Below are 21,549 nucleotides of genomic sequence, written 5' to 3'. Positions count from 1 at the left end.
CGTTTCAAGGGCCCTCGGCTCCCTGTCCCGTGACCTTCCCTAAACCCACCCTACAGACACTGGGAACCACATACCCGGGTCCTTGGAATCGAGAGAGGAACCAGCTGTATCCAGGGCCCAGCACTTGGCTGGGTGTCTGTGAGGGTGTTAGTGATGGGGTGTGAGGGTAAGTGCAGGCCATAAAGGCACTCCACCCGTCGGAGGCCAGGAGAGAGCAGGTACCGAGGGGCGGTAGGGGCAGGCATGGAAACCGGGTCTCCTGTGTGCCGAGCATGATGCAGGTGCCAGGCAGTTGCCAGCCATATCAAGTGTACCATGTGCGTCACCTGTTTCAACCCCATCAGGTGGGTATTGCTATCCTCAGTTGAGGGGTGAGGAAACAGGAGGAGAGAGGTTAACTCGTCTCTAACATCACACAGCCGGCAAATGGCTGAACCACTGAGCTTTGCTGCCCCACAGGAAAGGCCGAGGGGCCTTGACAAGCGGAAGGAGGCCTGGGGCCCAGGACAAGAATGAGGGAGAGGGCGGGCTGCCAGGCTGGGCAAGCCCACGGGAGGGCCAGCGTGGGCAGGATCTGTTTGGAGCAGAGGCTAAGGTGGAGGTGGCAGACCACCGAAGGGCTGAGGCAGGAGCTCAGGCTGCCTGGCTGGGTCCCCAGGTGTCAGGGCTGATGGCAGGGCCGTGCCATCTGCGGACACCAGTTTTCCAGCCAATTTTACATCAGGGACTGACTCTACCTAGAAAAAGCCATTAAACTTCAGCCCGTTAGTATCAAGTATTGTGCAGAATAGCCCCCTCCAGATGTTTGTCCCCCTGCACGGCCCCATCGCTCTCGGAGTGGAGGTCAGGAAGAGTTTGGCATCAGGACTTGGGGTCGCCCTAACATTGGCAAACATGTTAGGATGACAACAGTGCCCACCTGATGGGGTTGAAACAAAGGTGACACCCTAGCAGACACCTCCCTGGAGCAGGAGTTGCGGTACCTTTCACTCCGAGCCCCTTCCAGCATCCCAAACCTCTCACCATCTCCCTCCAACCGCAGAGCTAGCAGGAGCTGCTCCCTGCTCGGAGCTGATCCCCATCTCAGGACGTCCCTGCTGCCGTGTGTGATGCCTCGGCTGTGCCCACCCCACAAGGAAGGGGGCTGTGGTGGGATGGTTCCTTCTTAGCTCCGGAAGGGACCGGAAATTCTCGGGCATTTTCCTACCAATTCTCTTATTGCTCCCAAGACTCCATATGTGTTATATTAAGTATAGAAGGGCCTCTTGACCATGATGGCTTGGGGCACCCTGATACCCTTAGCGTGTCTAGGGTTGTAATAACCTTTGAAAAATCTTCAGAATTTTTTTCCAATTATAAAAAAACACTATTTGTAAGTCAAACCATAGAATCAGTGAAACAGGAACTGAGATCAGGGTGGGGATCAGGGCTGAAGACAGACTCAGGGATGTTGTGGTGCCCACGGGGTGATGATCACAAAGACTGCATGTGGAAGGCCCATCTGATGTCTGGCTTCAGGACTGGCGGCTGGCTGCAGGGGAGAGCAGTGGGCACGCTGGGGGGCCTGCCAGGGGCTGTGGGGAGCAGCCGTGGGGACTTCTCATTCCTGTCCCTGCTCCTCTGTCACCCCGGCCTCTGGGTGAAGCTGAGGGAGGCTCCTCCACCCCAGAGCCCCTAACCAGGGGCTCCTGTGCTGCGACACTACCACCAGATGGCGCTGTGGCCTTGGGCAAGTGGCTCCCCGTCTCTGAGCAAATGTCTCATCTCTGAAAGTGACAGAGCCCTACTTGCAGGATGGCCCTTAAAGGTCCAGGGGTCGTTAGGGGTAAGAGACCCCAGTTAGTCAGTGCGTGGCCCCCCACCCGTGTCCCAGCACTCCCCTTTTACAGGTGGGGCAGGAGACTCAGAGAAGAGAAATAAGAGGGTGTGTGGTAAGGTGCCCCCCCAACACCCCACCCCATTCTGAGATCAGAGCACCCTCACCTTCCAGCTCAGTGTCCACGTGGGGCAGGCAGGGCTAGGGGCAGCCCCTTGGGGTTGGGCTCATTGGGGGAGGCCCTGGCTCACCCCTTTCTCTGGTCCCCACAGAGCTGCTGAAACCACCCCCGGATGGGGTCCTCGGGGCCCTGGAGCCCACGGCCCCTGAGGAGCTTCCTGAGTCTGCGATGCCGTCGGCGCCCCCCGCGGAGCTGGAGGTGCAGACCTCAGAATGTGTGGTGTGCCTGGAACGGGAGGTGAGTTTGGAGCTGGAGCTGGCCGCGCCCCCACCAGCCGGCTCCCTGCCTGCGGCCATCCCCACCTCTCCAGGGGCAGTCTTCCTGAACACTTTCTCTAGTCATATAAGTATCTGGTGCTCATTAGAAATTGTGGAAAATACAGGAAATAAACGTGACCCATGATCCCATGACCCAAATATGAGCAATGCTAGCATCATTTTCTGGAACTTTTTTTTTTTTTCTCAAAGAGGGTGTTTTCCCTACTTAACAAATACATTAAGGAAAATTTCTCAAGTTGTTAAATATCAACAACACAATTTTCTCTGAAGAGGCTATTTTAAAACAGTCTTTTTAAAAAAACCATTACAACATTCACTCTTATTGTAAAAATTAAACAACACAGCATATAAACATTTTTTATGGGGTTTTTTTCCCCAGAAGGTTTTAAATAGATTTTTTATTGTTGGCAGTATTACGGATGTCTCCCATTTTCCTCCCTTTCCCTTCCTCCTCCCAGCCATTACTCCCCCCGCCCCCCCCCCCCGCCCCCGGTTTTAACCACCCTATTGCCCGTGTCCATGGGCTCTGCATATAAGTGCCTAAGTTCTTTGGTTTATCTCTTCTTGTCCCCTCAGCCCCACATCGAGATATGTCCGTCTGTCCCATGCCTCCATGCTTCGGGTCTTTCTTTGTTGGTCAATTCATTTTGTTCATTATATTCCACAAATAAGTGAGATCATGTGATATTTGTCTTTTTCAATTTGGCTTATGTCACTTAGCATAATATTTGCCAGGTCCCTCCATGCTATCCCAAGGAGTAAGAGATCTTTTTCACAGCTCATAACTGTCCCACAGCTTTTTTATCCATTTATCCTACTTATGGGCACTTGGGCTATGTCCAAATCTTAACTGTTGTAAATAATGCTGCTATGAACATATATTCTTTCTGACTGGTGTTTTGGGGTTTTTAGGTTATATTCCCAGAAGTGGGATCGTTGGGTCAAATAGAAGTGCCATTTTTAGATTTTTTAGGAAACGCCATACTGTTTTCCACAGCAGCTGCACGGTCTGCGTTCCCACCAGCAGTGAACTAGCGCTCCCTTTTCTCCGCGTCCTCCCCAGCACGAGGACGATTTTTTTGATGATTTTTTTTGTTGTTTGTTGATTTTTTTGATGATAGCCATTCGGACAGGTGTGAGGTGATACCTCATTGTGGTTTTATTTGTGTTTCTCTGATGGTTTGTGACTTTAGCACTTTTTCATATGTCTCTTGGCCATTTGTGTGTCCTCTTTGGAGAAATGTCTCTTCAGGTCTTCTGCCCATTTTTTAACTGGATTGTCTTCCTTTTGTTGAGTGGATGAGTACTTTATATATTTTGGATATTAACCCCTTATCAGGTATATCATTGGCGAATATGATCTCCCATACAGTGGGTTCCCTTTTCATTTTGATAGTGGTTTCTTTCTTTTGCTGTGCAGAAGCTTTTTATTTTTATGTAGTCCCGTTTATTTTCTCCTCAGTTTCTTTGCCCTAGGAGATGTATCTGTAAACATATTGCTACGTGAGATATCTGAGATTTTACTGTCTATGTTCCCTTCTAAGATTTTTATGGTTTCATGGCTTACATTTAAGTGTTTCATCCATCTTGAGTTTATTCTTGTGGATGGTGTAAGTTGGTGGTTTAGTTTCATCTTTTTTGCATGTGTCTGTCCGGTTTTCCCAGCACCATTTGTTGAAGAGACTGTCTTTACTCCATTGTATGTTCTTGCCTCCTTTGTCAAATGTTAATTGGCCATAATGGTGTGGGTCAATTTCTGGAGTCTCTGTTCTGATCCATTGGTCTATATGCCTGTTCTTGTGCCAGTACCATGCTGTTTTGGTTATAATGGCTTTGTAGTACAGTTTGATATCCGGTATTGTGATCCCTCCTACTTCATTCTTCTTTCCCAAGATTGCTGTAGCTGTTCGGGGTCTTTTATGGTTCCATATACAACACAGCATATAAAATTAAAACTCACCCTCCCTCCACCGTGCGATCCTACTTAGAAAAGGCGGCTGTGTTAGAGCATTTGATTTCCCTCGGTCTTCACCACACCCGGGGAAGGCATGATGTGGAAGGACTCGTTGGTTATAAATTTAACCAAATTCCTGCTTTGGGGCCCCATAGGTTGGCTTCCAATTTCATTATTACAAACAGTGCTGAGCTGAGCAGCCTGGAACGAGTTGGGAGCACACAGTCAATTCCTAAAAGGAGGAAACACTGATGCAAAGTGTAGACGTGGCTTCTAGGCCATAATGTTGGAATTGCTGTTAGACTGGGGGCTGGGCAAGTGCACACAAAAACACAAAAATTGGGAACAGCCTTCACGTCCAGCAGCTGGGCTGGTTCGATCCAGAGGGCACCACGGCCGTCACCCCGAGAGAGGGTGGCAGGCAAGTAGTAAAACATCGAGCATATAATCCAGTTTCATATTAGAAAGAAGGGGTGGGGCTCACGGGCATTTATAGATTGTTCACAAATATGAAGGAGGGCCGAACGGCTAGCAGAGGCAGGTCTAGACGTTCGCCTGCTGTGTGGCGTGTTTCTGGATGGTCGGGAGGTTCGGGACGACCAGCGGCAGAGCCCAGACGCTCCGCTCTCTCCTCAGGCCCAGATGATCTTCCTCAACTGCGGCCACGTCTGCTGCTGCCTGCAGTGCTGCCAGCCGCTGCGCACCTGCCCGCTGTGCCGCCAGGAGATCGCCCAGCGCCTCCGGATCTACCACAGCAGCTGAGCGCCCGCCTGGCCCTGGCCCTCCGGCCCACGTCCACACCGGCAGGCCCAGGGCTCCCGCTCACCCCTGCTCTACCCAGACCAGTAAGGCCCCTCTGTCCTGGGCCCTACCCTACAGCCCAGGAGGGCGCCCCCCATCTGTGATCTCCAAGCAGCTGGCCGGCCGGGCAGAAGTGAACGTTCCTAGCTGATGACCTGCACACTGTGGAAGAGGGGAGCCCTCCTGGTACTGGGGAGGGTGTGGAGAGGCAGCTGTGGCACCATCTGAGCACAGGACTGAGTGTCCTGGCCAGTGTGCTCCACCCTTCCCAGCCGACTCTGGCAGGTCCCTGTCCCTCCCGGAGCCCTGGTGCTCTTGTCAGGGGAACACACAGTGCTGTCCGTGCAGCAGGTGGTGGGAGCCAGGAGGGCCCTGGTGTGAGGAGGCGAGGCCACAGGCCACCATGGGCTGTCCCATCGGCTGGAATGTGTTCAGTGCAGGCCTGTGCCACAGGCGACATCAGCCCCTTCTTGCCTCCCTCACTGCTGCCCCCCAACGCTCGGGCCCCTCTGCTCTCCAGATCTGCACCACCTCACTCCATGCGGCTCAAGGGCAGGCAATGAGCTTTGCAGACCCAGAGCAGGACTGCCAATAAACCCACTTCCAGCCTGTGCTTCCGAGTCATCACTGGGGCCTGATGGAGGGGAGGAGGCCAGGGACTGGGTGGGGTCAGGGAGGGCTGCACCTTGGTCAGAAGGAAAGGGAGGAGGCAGTCATTCCCCAACGTGAAGTTCTGCAAACCCCTGTGACGGGTGGAGACACGGCTCAGAGAGAAGGGCTCAGGCGTCAGCGGAGCAGGTTGTGCTGTGTCAGGCCCAAGCTGTCATTATCCCCGGCCAGGGAGCCCAGGCTGCGGGGCTGAATGCCCAGGACCTGCAGCTGGGACACGGCGGAGCTGGGTGTGATGGAGCCGGCAGGCCGTTCATTGCAGTCCCAGGAGCGTGCGCCTTGTTCTGGCTGCAGAGTTGCGTGCTGTCGGGCCTTTTCTGGCAAACGGTTTTGAGCCACAGGCAGAGTTTTCTCTGGGCTGGAGGAGCCGGCTCAGGGTGCCTGGGCTCTGCGCTAGCTGTCCCCCACTGACCTGGCCACCTTCCGTCCTCTTTCCCATCCATTCAGTGCTGGACAGGACGGGGCCCTGATGGAGACCGATGGTCACCCCAGGTGCAGTGCCCAGAGCCAGCTGGACGCAGGGGACAGGCCTGGGGTGGCAGAAAGAGCCCTGGGCCTCAGTTTCCCTACCTCTTGGGACTGTCCATCAGTCCTGTGGGCTGAAATGGACAAAGGGTCCTTGTGTGAGTCCCGTTTTCCAGGCAGGAGCTGGGGCCTCTTCCAGCGATGTCTCCCTCCCCCTCACCACTCACCCTGCTGGCTCCCCTGGTCAGGAGGCTGAGGCCTGAGGTGGGCAGAGCCATCTGCAGAGCACATTTGCCCTGGGACAGTGATGGGCAACCTTTTGAGCTTGGTGTGTCAAACTTCGCCAAAAAACAGCATAACTTGGGTAGTGTGTCACTTTGAGGAAAAAACATTATTTCGCAAATGTTTCATCCTCGGCATGCGGCTGCCTCAGCGGCCGCGGGTCATCAGAAATGGCTACGCGTGTCAGTGCTGACACGCGTGTCATAGGTTCACCATCACTGCCCTGGGAGAAAGGACTTTGGCGATTCCCCTCTTCCAGGCGAGGCGCCTGGGGTGGAGTTAGTGACTTGCTGAGGGCAGCGCAAGGCCAGAGGTGAACCCCTAGTCTGTGGCCCCAGAGCCCCTGCTGTTCCACACCCCAGCCCTCGTGGACGAGCCCTCAGCCACTGGCCACCGTGGGCAGCCTGGTACCAAGGAAACCAACATCCGCCACAGCGGCGCTGCCATCTGCCCAGGAGGAACACGTTTTTACCCATGGATGAGGCAACCCGTCCCCACCAGTTGTGTGTGTGTGTGTGAGGGTGGGGGTGTATCCCCCAACCTCAGTTTACACATTGGTGACGTGGTGATGACGGCACCGCATGCTGGAGCTGCTGCCAGGCTCTGGTCCTGGAAGGTGCCGGCCCACAGCAGGTGCTGTGAGGTCAGGAGTCTTGCAAACGGGGCATCGTTGTTCGGATGCAGCATGAGCCCGAGGCCCACCCCACTGTGGGTGCCCCACGGCCAAGTGGCCTTAACCTGCTGGAAGGACACCCTGCCCAGATCTAGCTGAGGAAGCTGAGCTGCAGGCAGGCCAGTCACCTGTGTGCTCTATGTCTTCCCTCTGAGCCTCAGTTTCCTCCTCTGTGAAATAGGGTGATCTGAGTGAGAACTCTGACCTGGAGGTCCTAGGTCAAGTGAGTCCAGGAAGCCAGGGCGCATGGACAGGTCTCCTGCCAGGACCACACAGAGGCCACTGGCTTTAAATAAAGCATTTATTGATTAGTAGAAGCTTAAACAGTTCGCTTAATATTTTCAATACAATGTCTGGGAAGAATGATTGGAAAACCCCAAAAGAAGGCACTAGAGGAAGGCATCTTAAGACGGAACGTGTTGGTAGAAGAGGTTTAGTGAGGTGTTTGAACTTGGGGCTGCGGGGTGGGGGCCCCTGCACCAACCACTGCCATCCATCCTGGGGTCCAAGGCCCGGGCCCCAGAAAGCAGATCAAGGGAGGGTGCAGGACTGGGTGGGGGCCCCACCCCGAGGACCCTGAAGAAGTCAGTCTGCCCTGCCGACCCTCTCCTCAAAGCAGCAGGGCCGGGGCCTGGGACTGCCAGGTTGGGGGGTTGCCTCAGCCTGACCCTCACCCCCAGGAACAAGAGGCTGAGGACAGTTGGGCCCCAAGTGACTCACATTTGAAAACAGGCCTGGAATGTTTAGGCTGAGGTGACTTGGGGACTCAGGCAGCAAGGGCCAAGCCACAGCCTGACCCCAAGCCCTCAGAGCGGCGACCAGTGGTGCCTTGGGAGCCGTGACCCTCAGGAGCCCTGCGAGCTCCCGCGGTGGACAGCCGTACCTTGGAGGTGGCCCTCGGAAGACAGAATCCACATCTGCTAACCCTGCCCCTGAGCAGGGCCGCCTCCCTCAGCCCAGCCCGGCAGGCGGGCACGGGCAGGAGCACAGGGACTCCTGGAGACGGGAGGCAGGCGGGCGGCAGGAGCCCGCTGCGGCTGGAACCGGGAGACAAAGGCCTGAGGCCTGCCCGGCCTCCCGCAACCTCTGCCCTCTGGCCTCCTGCTTGCATGGCTCATTCTTTCCTGCCCTTTTCCTGCCCTCGGACACTTCCTTGCCCCAGACCAGCACATTCCAAGCCTTTCTCGTTCCAGCCCCAGGCCTATGGCCCCTCCCCCCACCCTCCAGCCTGGCTCTGGCCTGAAGACCCCGCCTTGCACTTCCCCTCACCGGGGTGGGGAAAGCCAGGCCACTGTCCACTCCAAAACTGGCCTCTGGGCCCAGCCTGGAAGAGCAGAGAGGGGAGTGGGGCCCAGGGACGGCCTGGACGCTCCATGTTCTTGGTTCCAATGAGCCCTTGACGAGAGGGGAGGAAATTCATGGGCTCTGAGTCAGCAGACAGTGCCTTTACCTCCCTCTTCGCAAGGATGGCAAGACCCCTTAGGGAAACGGGCCGAGAGGAAAGGCAGGAGGGGAAGACCGAGAACCGGGGCCACCCGGTGCTCCCCAGCCCCCTAGCCAAGCAGGAAAGCCGAGATCACCCCACAGAAGAGAAAACAGCAACCAAGTATGACAAACCCAATAAAGTGACTTCAGGCGGGCCTGTCCCTGCTCAGCCCTGCCCCACCCCCACCCGGAGGCACAAATCCAAATCCCAGGAGCCAAGCTTGCCAGTGCCGCAGAGGGAGGGGCCTGTGTGCCGTGTCCAACAGAAGCTTGGGGGCGACCAGCCTAGAACTCAGTCTGCACCCCTGCGCTGTCCTCGGTGGTGGTGTGGATGGGGGGCCGGCCACCAGGGCTGGACTCCTGCTCCCCGGTCTCCTGGTCATTGGGCTTTGGAGGCTCAAGGTCCACAGCCTTTCCAGGTGGGAGCTGCTGGAGGGGCGAGGCCCGGGGGGAGGCTGCAGGCGGCGAGGAGGCTGCAGGCGGCGAGGAGGGCGAAGGTGATGAGGGCACAGGGATGGCGGGCAAGGGGGCCCCATTGAGCAGGGGGCAGGCCGGCGGGGGGCTCTCAGCCCCAGGATCCTGCGCCAGCAGGTCACGGACCTCAGAGACACTGTCCGGGGACGCAGGTGAAAGTGGCTCACGGCCGACCTCGAAGGGCAGCCCGGCCTCCTCGTCCTGGACCACGGACACCACCTGCTTGGCACGCCGTCGCTTTTCCGAGATGGTGGCTGCTTCCTGGACCCGGGGGCTGGGGCTGCCGCTGCCCCCACTGCCACCGTCACTGCCACCGTCGCTGCCACCGTACTCCTCACCCCAGTTGATGGGCGAGCCCTCGGCCAGCAGGTGCAGGTTGGGGTCGCTGTTGTGCAGGACCACACTGTCCCGGTACAGGTTGTGCTTCCTCTGCACGGCGGCCTCCTTCACGGCTGCAGGGCCGAACGGGCGGCATCAGCACAATTGCCACGGGGACCACAGCCACCCCCCCTCCACGGTGCCCAGATGCGACCAGCATCACCCCCCAGAGGCCTCCCACAGCCTGCGGGGTGCTGTCCCTGGGCCGTGACTCATTCCAGGCCTCACTGCTAGGAAGGAGGAGCCGTGACCCTAACCCAGAGCCCAAGCTGGCAACCACCGTGTCACCCTGTCACTCATCTGACACGAAACTAAGGCACAGAGACTGGACGCTCCCCTCCTGTGGCTGCACAGCGCACAGCGGGCCTACCCGGCCCACAGGCCGACACCTCATGATGGTCTTTGCAGCTCACTGACCCCACGAGAAAGGCCTCTGGGCGGCCTCCTCCATCACCCTCCTGGCAATAAGAATCCCACCCAACACAGCGGAGGTGGGGATGGCTCCCCCCACCCCCCTGCTCCCAGCTCTCAGCGGCCCCCCCGGGGGCTGGCACACACCCTGCAGGATGTCCTTCATGACCGTCTGCAGCACCACCTCCTCGTACGTGTTCTCCACCAGGATAAACCTGGCAAAGTCCTCGAAGATCAGCTCCTGGAACCGGGGCAGCTCCTGCAAGGTGAGGCGGGCAAGGGGCAGAGGGGGGCGTCAGGGCCTGGAGGCAGAGGGGCCGCGGATTCCACCCCACCCGGGCGCTGGTCAGGCTGGCTCCGGCTCCCAGGACCAGGAGGGGGCCGTGGCGAGGGGCTGAGGGGGGCCGGGGCTGCTCACCGACTTGCAGGTGGGGGCCAGCTTCTTGAGCAGGAACGGGATTGTGATCTGCAGCAGCGCCTCCCGGAAGAAGCGCTTCCGCACAGAGCTGCTGTCGTAGTCGTATTTCTGCCGGGAGAGGGAAGCGGGGGCTCTGAGCCAGCGGGCCCCCTGGCCCCGGCAGGAGGATGGAAGGCGGGTGGTCTGGCCTCAGCCTCAGTGTCCTCATTGGTGCAGGGGGGGTGGTGCCTCCCATAGGGGACGCAATCTGGGTGCCAGCCCAGGGACTGGACTCGGGGCTCGGCCACACGTAGGACAGGTCCAGGGCGGGGGCAGAACCGCTCACCTTCAGCACCCGCTCCAGGATCCGCTGGATGGACTTGCACAGCTCCTCCTTGGTGGGCCCCTTCCCCAGCTCCTGGTGCAGGAGGGTCTCGAAGGTGTACACGGCGTTGTCCATTTGCTGTGGGACACACCAGGGGGCACATGAAGGCCCCGAGTGACCACAGGCCCCGAGGGACCGCTGCGTGCCTCCGAGGGGCCCTCAGTCAGCTGTCCCCAGCTCGCCGGAGGAGCGGGTGGCGTGGGCGCTCTCTGCACTCCGCCCTCACAGCGTTACTGTGTCCACCGGGTGCTGGCACAGAGCTGGGCACGGGCAGTCCCTGCCTCAAGGAAATAGGAGACAGGTTCTGGGCCCTGCGGAAGGGCTGGGGCAGTAAGGAGGGCTTCACGGAGAGAGGGGTTTCTAAGCTGAGACCTGAAAGACGAGTTTAAATTAGCCAGGTGGACAGAGGGACAGGTGTTCCAAACAGACGGACCGGAGCCGGAGAGCACGCAGGGCTGGGCGTGGCTGCAGGCCGCCCGAGAGGAGGTGGGGCCGGGGTGGGGGACTCTCCCAGGAGATGGGGGCTGTGGGAGGGAGAGGGCTGAGGGGTGTGCGGGGAGCAGCCGCTGGCCCACCTCACGCATGTGGATCTGGGCTCGCTGCTTGAACACGGATGTGCTGGACACGTCGAAACGCTGCTGCAGCCCGTCGAGCCGCAGCGGCTCCATCTTCTCGTAGCAGCTCTGCATCTTGAGGGGGTGATACGCCAGCTGGGACAGCTTCTCCATGTACTGTAGGGAGGCAGGGAGGCGGGACCTGAGCTGGGGCCACCTGCGTGGCAGGCACCCCCCAGACCCCCACCTTGCCTGGCCCTTGGAGCCGAGGCCCTGGGGCTGGGGATCGGAAGCCGGAGGAACGGGGTCCAGCAGCACAACCTGGGAGCTGGGAGCTGGGTCCTGATCCCTTCTGGGCGCTGGGCGACCTGGGCCAGGGCACTCAGCCTCTCTGAGCCTCAGGTTCCTCAGCCTCAACGTCAGATGGCTTCTCCTGACCTCTAAGTTCCTTTCTGGTTCTCAGACTCCATGGTGATGTTGTCTGTAGACTCTCCAATTTAAGGTATAGAGAGGAGGCTAAGATAGGATCTCTCTCTTCACCTGACAGCCACATGGGCTCCAGGCAGCTGAGTACTCAAAACGGGGTCTGTGGAAGGCGTTCACCCCAAGAACCAGATAACTGAGGAACAGGGAGAGCTGGGCCGTCTGTGTGGGGGGCACATGAATGGCTCACCGTATGTACTTCTACCTTGACAACCACACGCCTCGTCTCTGCAGCTTGCCTTTCCTTCCTCCTCTCCTCCCCTCCCCTTCCTTCTTTCCCTCCTTCCCTCCCTCCCTTCTCTGGTCTTTGCTATTTTACAACCCACTTGGCTTATGAAGGCTGGCAGCAGGGGGTTGGGTTCCCCCTTTCCTCTAATGCCGGCCCCCAACAGCTTCGGCCTGGCGTACTCGGCCCCTCAGCCCCGGACCACAGGTTATGCGGGAGGGGAGGGCCCCCCCGCCGGGTCACAGCGAAGGCCTCACCTCGCCCAGCTTGTCAATCCCGCCCTCGTTGATGACGTTCAGGTTCATGTCGGTGACCTCCTTGAAGAAGACGTCCCGCACCTCGGTGAAGCCCTGGCTGGTGGGCACCATGAGGGCCTCCAGGATGGAGGAGATGTAGGGCTGCACGTGGTTCCGCACGCAGATCTCCGCCTTGGGGAGGATGAAGGCTGCGCCCAGAGGGAGCTGGTTAGCCGAGGCCCCCGGGGGCACTCCCAGCCCCCCCAGACCCCGAGGCTAGAAGCAGGCTGTTGGGTTTTGTTTGTGTGTTTTTTTAAAAAGCCAAAGGGGACACAAGCAACAAACAATGGCTCTAGAGACAGGAAAGACACACATGGATGGGGCCAACTTGACAGGGGGCTCTGAGATGGCCCTCATATTTCTGAAGCGGTGATGCAAGAAACGAGAGGACTGCGGCCTGAAGGTGCTGGCCGTTTTTCTTTAGCTAGAGGTGGGAGAGAACACCTTTGGGTCTTGCTCATTTGTTTAAAGAAAGAAAGAAAAATACTTCAGTAGATCCCATGAGCCTCTGGGTTTTGCCAAGGCTGAGCCCGCCCCTGCTCTGGAATGGTGTGGCCTGCCTCAGCGTGACCGTGCGGAAGGCTGTGACCCTGTGGCAGGGACCATCTCCAGGACGCCCCGCCCAGGCATTTTCGCCCTGGGGCTCCGACGCCCCTCCCGCCCCTCTGCCCAGCTCGCGTGGGTTCCACAGAATGAGCGGCAGCTCTCGATGGCCTGTCCACTCCCAGTGAACACAGCCCGTGAAGAAGGACTCTCGGGCCGTGTTGTTATGGTGACAAGGGAGGGAAAGGATCCCATCTGGGGCGACAGAAAGGAGCATAAACTGACGGAAAAGCTAGACTCGGTGGAAGTGAGTCATCACCGTGCTAAGCCGATCGATGTCTGTGAAAACGACACCTGGCGAGAAGCTGTGATCGCCCGAGATGAGCCGAAGGCTCAGCCTCCTTGACAACATTTAGACCTTCAGGGTCTGGGTGTCTGGAAATAGCTTGGAAAAGCAATGGCTCAGCTTTGGGTTCCATTTTTTAAGCATCAGTGAATCAGGTCGTTGCCGTGAGATGCAGATGGACCCATGACACAGACGGGAGGGCCGCCTGGCTCCCGGGGCCGGTGGTCCCGGCAGGTCGGCCCGAGGAAGACCATCACGGCGGGAGGCCTGCCCACCTCGGATCTTGCTGGCCAGGTGCTCCTTGGAGGTGATGATCTGGTCCATGTCGGTGCGGATGATGGCCTCCATGGCCGGCCGGGCCAGCAGCAGCTTGGACAGCACCGCCTCAAAGTGCGCTTTGGCCTGCTCGTATACGATGCGGTACACGGCGTCTGAGATCTGTGGGCACAGGTGCGGTGTCAGCACTGGGCTGAGGGTGCTGGGCAGCTGCCGGCCCCCAGCCCCCGCTACCCACAACCCACCTGGATCCACTGCCGCTGCCGCTCCTGTGGCTTCCCCTTCAGCCGCGGGGCGAGCTCCGCCTTTAGCTCAGGGCCCAGTTCCTCCATCACCAGGTTGCTCAGGATCTAGGACGGGAGCACAGCCGTGAGGTCAGGGGCTGGGACATGGCCAGGCTGCCCCTCTCCCTGGGCCATCAAGCCTGGCCACGCAGGCCCGACCTCCTTGGAATTCGGCCCTTTGCTCCAGGTCTCCAGTGCCCTCTCTCCTGAGTACCCTTCCCCCAGGCCTCAGCTCCTCTGCTGGGTGTCCTGCAGGGTCCTCCGGCTCCGGGGTCACACCCTCAGGGCCTCTGCACATGCCGCCTTCCCATCAGGACTACCACCCCTCCCCCGTGGCTGGGCATGGAAGTGTGTGTGTTTATTTGTCTGGTTCTCCCACTAGACAGAGTTCCATGAGGTCCGGGGCTGTGTCCCTCTTGTTCACAGTGGCATCTGGGCACCTGGGCCAGGGCCGGTGCCCAGGAAATGACTGGACAAAATAGCAAGTATCTCCATCTGCCTGGCTAACTTGGGCCTCCGCCTATCCAAATCTGAGCTGTCTCTGTCCAAGCCTGCAGCGCCCAGAGCCCCATCTCTGTGCCCAACCAGCCCTCTAGGCTCTGGGTAACTTCTGCATCTATACCCCCCGCCCCCCCGCCAGCTCACCTGCACCTCGTTCCCACACAGCATCTCCCAGGTGCCGTACAGCTCCTTCGACTGGCGGTACATGCGGATGGCGTCCGTGAACGCCGGGCCCTCCACCTTGGAGTCCTCAGGGATCCCTGCCCAGGAGAGGGAAGGAGAGAGGAGGTTGGCCCATCGGCCTCCACCAAGACCAAGTGACTGATAACCAACGCCCCCCCCCACACACACACAGAAGTGCACACACACACCTTACTCACACACACACACACACACACACACACACACACACACAGGAGTGCACACACACACACCTTACTCACACACACACACACACACAGGAGTGCACACACAGGAGTGCACACACATACACCCTACACACGCACACACAGGAGTGCACGGACACACACACACACACCCCACCTGCAACCCCCACCGCCTTGGTTATAACTGAGCAGGGATAGTTGCAGTAGCAGCGACAGGGATAATAACCCACCCCTGGCAGCAGCAAGGCAGCCTTCCTTCACACCCTCCTTATCTCCTTAAGTCCTCCCAACCGCCCCAAGACATGGGCACTGTCATTTACCCACTTCTCAGTTGTCAAGGGCAGGGATGGCAGAGCCAGGACTAGGTGCCACCTGATCCTCCCAGGAGAGGCCGCCCCGAGATCCCGGTTCCCATCCTGCCCCTGCCCTCCCCTAGTCCCGACACCAGGGGCCGGCACGCTCCCTGCCAGGACCCGACAGTAAGTGTTCTCGGCTTCGCAGGCAGATGCTCTCTGCCACGCGCACGCACGGCAGCAGCCACGGACCATCGGTGAAGGACTGTGACTCACAACGTGCCCGTGGGACCTGGACTGCCAAGCCTGGCTCCAGGTCACTGAACCCTGAGGGGCCTCCGTTTCCCCTTCTGAACACGGGGAGCCATGACCCAGCCGGGCCTCACACATCTCCCGGGAGGCGCCCGGGGCCACAGCGCCAGCCCAGCTCGGGGTGCGTGGCAGTGGCACCTGGCTCGTAACTGCGGCGAGGGCCTGCTCCTGTGGCCATGGGCGGCCGGGTCTGCCTCGGTCGTGCCGAGTGTCCAGGGCTGACTAGAAAATGCCACAGACACCATTTCTCTATTAGTGGTGGTGGTGGTGGCCCGGATGAGCGTGTCCGCCTCCCCGTGCTGGCGGCGAACCTGCAGACAGTGCTGGGGACGTCAGCTGCAGGAAGTTGCAAAATCTGACTTGGGGAAGAGCGTGGTTAAACAGCGCAGAGCCCCCTGGCCACATGCCTCCGACCGCTGCGTCCTGGAGCCGAGGGGAGGGAAGCACAGCTCGTGCGGCTCCCGCTGCGATGACTCCAGGCTGAGTCACCCGCAGAGAAAAAGCCCCTCTCTGGCTGCGGAGGGCTCCTCCCCCACACATGTGGCCGACCGCAGGAATCACTGCCTGTCGGAGCTGGGAGGGAGCTCAGCGGTGGGGAAACGGAGGCCCAGCCCTCAGCCCTGCAGGGGCAGCTCCCTGGACTGGCACGGGGGTGGGGCAAGCCTCACCCCTGCGCTTTAGGGACCTGCCGTGAGAAGCAGTAACTGAGGCAGAGCAGGGCTGTTCCGGCCAGAGCATCATGCAGATCCCCATGGTGGGTGTCCACCTGGGCCAGGAGCGCAACCCCCTCAAGCTCTTGGGGGAGCAAGGTCTCCCGGAGATGCGGGCTCTGCAGTATATGCAGCCTCTCCCACGTCAGGGCATTTATATTCCACAGGCAAGTCAGTGTGCCCGGAGGAGGCACCCCGCAGGCAGTAGGAAGGGGAGGCCGAGGCTGGGGCCGCGGGAAGGCTCTGGCCAACCAGACCCCCAGGACGTCTCTCGTCTGCAAGCCGAGTACTGAGCTCGAGTTGACAAAAGTGAGGGCCACTCCTGAGCCACTCCCGTGAGCCTGGCTGCTAGGGGCTGACGTGTGTGTGTCCCCCCACAAATGCATATGTTGAAGCCCTAACTCCCAGCACTTCAGAACGTGACTGTATTGGGAGACAGGGACTTAAAAGAGGGAATGAAGGTAAAAGGAATCATCAGCCTGGGCCCGAACCCAGTCTGACTGGTGTCCTTACAAAAAGGGGACATTTTGGCTCAGACAGGTTCGCACACAGGAGGACCGTGCGAAGACACGGACACGGCAGCCCGCTGCAGTCAAGGGAGAGGCCGCGGAAGAAAACAAACCTGCCGACCCTGATCTGGGACTCCCAGCCTCCCGCACTGTGAGAAAACGAATTTCTACTGTTTAAGCCACGCAGGCCACTGAGCCCACGAAGACACTGACCCTGGGCCGAGGCCTCCAAACCTCGCCCGCATCCCTTCCTCTAATCCCGTGAGGAAGGGCGGCTCTCAGCCCCTTTCCCCGGTGAGAAGAGAGGCTCAGAGAGGCAGTTAACCGGCTCAAGAACACACAGCATCAGGGCTCAGACCCAAGACTCCCCGACTCCAGCCAGACCTGGAGACTTCCTGCCTGTGGGGTCCTCAGGGTCAGGCCGAGAAAGGAAACTGCATTCCTGTCCTGGGCAGCAGACAGGAAGAGGCCTTGACCTCTGCACCCAGGCCCACCCCAAGGGCTCTGCTCAGTGCCCCAGCTGCCTCTTGCCACCCCCAACTGCTCCAAGAATGCAGGATGTGTGTGTGTGGGGGGGGGGGGCAGGGGGGTGAGGAGGCTGCGATGAGCTGGCTCCCACCCAGCTTGGTCTCCTTCCCCACTCACCCCCGCACCCCCCACTTCCTGGCAGCCCTGGAGCAGTGAGCAATTCCAGGCTCCACAAATTCCAGGCCCCGCCCCCGAGCTAAAGGAAGCAGAGCCTTTCCCACAGTCCTGGGGTGGAGGACAGGCTCGCCTACACCAGCCTGGCAGCTCTGCCCCACCTTCCCGCGGCAGGACCCCTTCTCCCGCCCCCAGCTCGGCCGGCCGCCCTCCTTCCCAGGCACAGACACCCCTGGCTGCCCTCGCCTCCCAGCTGAGCACTCACTATGGGCCAGGCCTGGGCCAAGCACCCTACCTGAACCCCACACTGTGCAACGGGGGTCCCAAACAGTGACTTCCCCCGGGCCTGGGGTCACCCTGCAGGTCAGCCATTAGCCTTAGAAACCTGGAGGGGGAGGGAGGGAAGGAGGAAGGAGCAGGGAGGGTGCCCAGGCCCGGCAGCCAGAGCCCAGATGGCCTCCACCCAGTCCAGGCCCCACAGCCCCGGGGGACCTGGGAACAGGAGGCCCATTGTGGGCGGCAGGGCCTGGCCGGTGGTGGGGGTTGGCCTGGCGGATTCCAGACGGCAGAGGCGGCTCTGGAGAGTTCACCGGACAAGTGGGGTGAGCCAGGCACCAGGACTGCCGCCTCCGGGCGTGGGTGCCACCCCGTCTGTCCACCTCCGTGCGGAGCCCCGTCCAAGGCGGGCCGGGCCGCGGGGTGGGCGGGGCGGGCACAGTGCCTCCCTCTACTGCCCCACAGCCAGGTCACTAGGAAGGCAGTTCGGGACCAGCACAGGGTTGTTCCTCCCTCAGGGCCCCACCGTCCCCTCAAGACAATCACAGCCTTTTTGATCCAATTCCGCAGGCTCTCCCGACCACAGTGTCCCCGGCAACCCCATTTCAGGTCACCCCGTCCCCAATTCAGGGCTCCTCCAAACTGCCTCCCCTCTGGGCCCCCCCTTACGCAGCGGCTGCCTCTGTCTGGAACTCTCCTCCCTCTGCTGAGGGTCAATTCATCCTTCAGGTCTCAGCTGAACCATCACCTCCTCACCGAGCTCCCCACACACTGCATCAGCACCCCTCCCTCCCCAGTACATTCACACCCTCAAGGCTCCCCGGGCACGCCCGCCCCAGCACCCAGCACAGCTGTGATTGATTCACACCCCTGGTGTTCTCATCTGTTTCCCATCTGTCTTCCCCACCGGGCTGCCAGCAGCTCGGGTGCTGGGACCACATCTTCCTCCCTTGATGCAATGCAGCCTTAGCACCCAGACACAAAAATGTCTGCTGAAGGAATGGGTGAGCTGAAAGAGACCTCGTCACCTCACAGATGGGGCCACCGAGGCCCTGAGGGAGGAGGTAGACTTCCCAGGGCACCTAGGGTCCGTGTAAGGGAAAAAACGATGTAACAAAAACAACTTTTTACAAGCATTGAGTGGATGGATTCTCATTGTGAATCCTCACTAAACCTCAGGCGGGGGAGGGATTCTATCCCTATTTTCAGAGGCTCCCAGGGGTAAGTCAGCCTCCTAAGGTCATGTTGCTAGAAGATGGCAGAATCCGGATTGTGATTCTGTGATCCTGGGTCCCAGGGCAGAACAATCACGCCCCTCTGAGCGCAAGTTCAGACTTTTTTCTGAACAACACAGAATTGTTTGTTTGTTGTTTGTTTTGGGTTTTTTAATCCTACCCAGATGATGTGTTTATTGATTTTAGAGAGCGAGGAAGGGAGGTAGAGATTTTAGAGAGAGATTTTAGAGAGAGAGGAAGAGAGAGAGCGAGATATCAATGTGAGATCAACATAAATCAGTTGCCTCCTGTACGTGCTCTGACTGGGAATCAAACGCACAACCTAGGTATGTGCCCTGACTGGGAATCGAACCCGAAACCTTTTGGTGTACAGGACGACGCTCCAACGAGCTGAGCCACCTGGTCAGGGCAACACAGAATTGTTTTCATCAAGGAAGAAGGTTTAGAGAGAGAGAAGAAAGACCAAAAAAAAAAAAAAAAAAAAAAGGAAGGAGGTTAAGGGTAGCAACACAGTGGTTTCTTACAAGCCTGGAAGGTAAAGAGAATAGCTCATAGAGCAGGGGTGCCATAACACACTCAGCCAGTAGGTGTCACCATTCAACATCTAACCCAGGTGATGCCCCTCACCCCCACTCACCGTTGTTGCAGTGCCGGATGCAGTCCTGCAGCACCGCCTGCCACTTCTCCTGCTCCGCCTCCGTCATCATACAGAAGTAGTAGTGCCGAGCCGAAGGGTGCCAGAGGATGAGTGGGAACTGCGTGGGGCACTTCAGGATGGGGGCAGTGCCTGATTTTGATGTGACCCCTGTGTAAACAGTGCCCTCTGAGCAGCTGCCCTCTGCAAGTTCCATGCTGAGGGTCAACTCGAGCCCAGAGAGGGTTGGCCTGTCCTGGGGAGGCAGCATCCTTTCTTGCTGCGTCCCCCACAGCGTGGCTGAAGGGGCCCGGGCATCTGTTTAGACCCACTTCTGAGAGCTGGCGATGCCGCGCATCCACCCCCTCTTGGGGAAGGTCTAAGCTCCTTGTGGGAGGCACAGATAACACAGGGTCAGAGCCCTCGGGTTCAAAGGCCGAGCATTACCTTCTTGGGTTTCCCTTCAAATGTTAGCTATGGAGGCCAAAGTGTGGTTTAAATGTCCAAGGGGGGAAGGGAGGCCTGGGGGTGGGGGATAGAAAAAATAAAAAGGCATTTTTCTCTCTTTATTTTGTCTGCATGGATATTTGAGATCCAGTGAGATAAGTGGTCCTGGGCTGTGACCTCGCCGCTGTTGTTAATAATAAAACAATGACGGTTCTTCTTTGTGCCCTGGCTCTGTCGGTGTCCCTGTGCTGGGCTCGGCACACACAGACCTCATGGGGTCCACACAATACCCCAAGGTCAGGCCTCTCAGTGCTGTGTTGCCCAAAAAGACACAGCAAAAACAAAACCAGAGTGCGGGTTGGGATCCAGGAGTGCTAACTCCAGCTAAGCTCTCGGCCACGGGCGCTGTAGTCTCAAGTCCCATGCAGGGGCCCATGCTGCCCCCCAGGCCAGCATCCTCCCCTCTTTAGTTCCCTGGGATCACCTGAGAGGCAGGTGTGCCCCTGTAAGGCTTCTGTGACAAGGTGGGGTGCACAGGACTCGGGGAATAACTCCTCGAAAATGCAGTATTGACTCAGCAGTTTACAAAGCAGGGTCACCCCGATCATCTTCCCCCGGGAGTCTCTCAAGGACTCAGGAAGAGGAAGGATAGACAGTGAGGTCCCCGTGCACAGCTGAGATCATAAGCTTCAGGAAGCAGGGGACTCGGGCGGGGCCCCCACAGGTCCAGCCTGGACTCACTGCGTGGCCTCAGGCCGCCTCCCTTGGGGCTCAGTTCCTGCTGGGCACCTGCCCGCAGCTCCAGGCCCAGCTGGCCTTTCTGCAAATGTGGAGCCTGGAGCTCCGGGATCAGGGCTGCCCTCTCCCCTGGGCCAAATCCCTGGGCCTGTGCAGGGCATTGCGGCCTGGGATGGGTGCTCCTTTACCTGGTAAGGAATTGCCAACCAGCTCCAGGTACTGGTCCACGGAGGTGAGGATTTTGTAGCCTGCACTGTTGATGACAGCGCGGGGTGGCACCTGCCGCTCATAGGCCTGAGGAGAGGGCAAGAGAGATGGTCCCTGAGGATTACAGGTAATGCCCGAGCCCATCCCACCTCCAGCTCTGACTCCAGGACCCTCCTCAGTGTGGCTGCCCAAGGCGGGAGGAGGAAGCGGAGTCTAACCAACCCGGTGACGAGGGTCAACACGGTACAGTGACCTGAACCCAGGCTCTGGGCTCAAATCCTGGCACCACCGAGTGCCGTCTGTGTGATGCTGAAGATAAGGTTGCTCCACCTCCGATGCTCCAGGGTCTTCACCCATAAAGCCAGGATAATAATGACCCCCGCCTCACTGAGTGGATCATCCACATAAAATGATTAGCACAGTGCCTGGCACAGCGGGACAGTGAGCACGCTGAGGTTATGATCGTTACTGCCACCACTGCCTCTGTTATCAGCAGGTACCACCAGCCACGTGTTCACTGCCTCCCAGGCACTGTGCTCCGGGCACCGCATGCTTCATTTCACAGATTTGCACAATCCAACAGGCGGGCGCCATGATTAGCCACAAGTTCACACAGCTGGTAAGTGGGGACCTAGGACAGGAACCTGGACTGTCAGCCTCCAGAGCCCAGGGTGTCTGACCATTTCCCTGAACTGTCCACCGAGCCCTGGCTTCTGAGCACCACACAAGTCTTGTGGGGGAGAGTCAGGGCTGGGCACTGCTTCCTTTCCCAGCAGGGAGAAGAGTGGTTCTGCTGCAGGAAGTAGCTCATACAGCAGGGCTGCCATGCTGCACCCTGCCACTAGGTGTCAGTACGCAGCACATTTCTTGAGAGTAGCTCAAACCTGGGAGGCGAGGGGGGGCGGGGGGGAGGGCCAAGGGGCACTGGTTACTGGCCAAGTGTGGCCCAGACCTGAGAACTGGTTAGAAATGCACAGTGAGAGAGATTCCAGGCCTGGATCA

The 21,549-nt window shown here is 59.0% G+C and overlaps 2 protein-coding genes across 5 annotated transcripts in view; one reads left to right on the top strand and one right to left on the bottom strand.

Moving 5' to 3' along the window:
- LRSAM1 (leucine rich repeat and sterile alpha motif containing 1) overlaps positions 1-7,286 on the top strand; it is a 35,983-nt gene extending 28,697 nt beyond the window's left edge. For all 3 annotated transcript variants that reach the window (XM_079790618.1, XM_079790619.1, XM_079790620.1), the window contains 2 exons: positions 2,089-2,234; positions 4,866-7,286. In XM_079790618.1, coding sequence (XP_079646744.1) covers positions 2,089-2,234; positions 4,866-4,991 — 272 coding nt within the window. In that variant the 3' untranslated portion in view covers positions 4,992-7,286. The remainder of the gene's footprint in view (positions 1-2,088; positions 2,235-4,865) is intronic.
- Positions 7,287-7,402: 116 nt separating this feature from the next.
- NIBAN2 (niban apoptosis regulator 2) overlaps positions 7,403-21,549 on the bottom strand; it is a 49,271-nt gene continuing 35,124 nt past the window's right edge. For both annotated transcript variants that reach the window (XM_079790616.1, XM_079790617.1), the window contains exons 4-14: positions 20,529-20,634; positions 19,159-19,326; positions 14,303-14,418; positions 13,619-13,723; positions 13,373-13,535; positions 12,170-12,357; positions 11,225-11,380; positions 10,611-10,727; positions 10,286-10,393; positions 10,015-10,126; positions 7,403-9,530 (exon numbers count right to left, since the gene is read on the bottom strand). In XM_079790616.1, the coding sequence (XP_079646742.1) occupies positions 8,890-9,530; positions 10,015-10,126; positions 10,286-10,393; positions 10,611-10,727; positions 11,225-11,380; positions 12,170-12,357; positions 13,373-13,535; positions 13,619-13,723; positions 14,303-14,418; positions 19,159-19,326; positions 20,529-20,634 (1,980 nt within the window). In that variant the 3' untranslated portion in view covers positions 7,403-8,889. The remainder of the gene's footprint in view (positions 9,531-10,014; positions 10,127-10,285; positions 10,394-10,610; positions 10,728-11,224; positions 11,381-12,169; positions 12,358-13,372; positions 13,536-13,618; positions 13,724-14,302; positions 14,419-19,158; positions 19,327-20,528; positions 20,635-21,549) is intronic.

This window comes from Cnephaeus nilssonii (genome assembly GCF_951640355.1).
Source record: "Cnephaeus nilssonii genome assembly, chromosome: 14".
Classification (NCBI taxonomy): Eukaryota; Metazoa; Chordata; class Mammalia; order Chiroptera; family Vespertilionidae; genus Cnephaeus; species Cnephaeus nilssonii.
The sequence above is the reverse complement of the archived record's forward strand: the minus strand, read 5'-3'. Positions and strand labels throughout refer to the sequence as shown.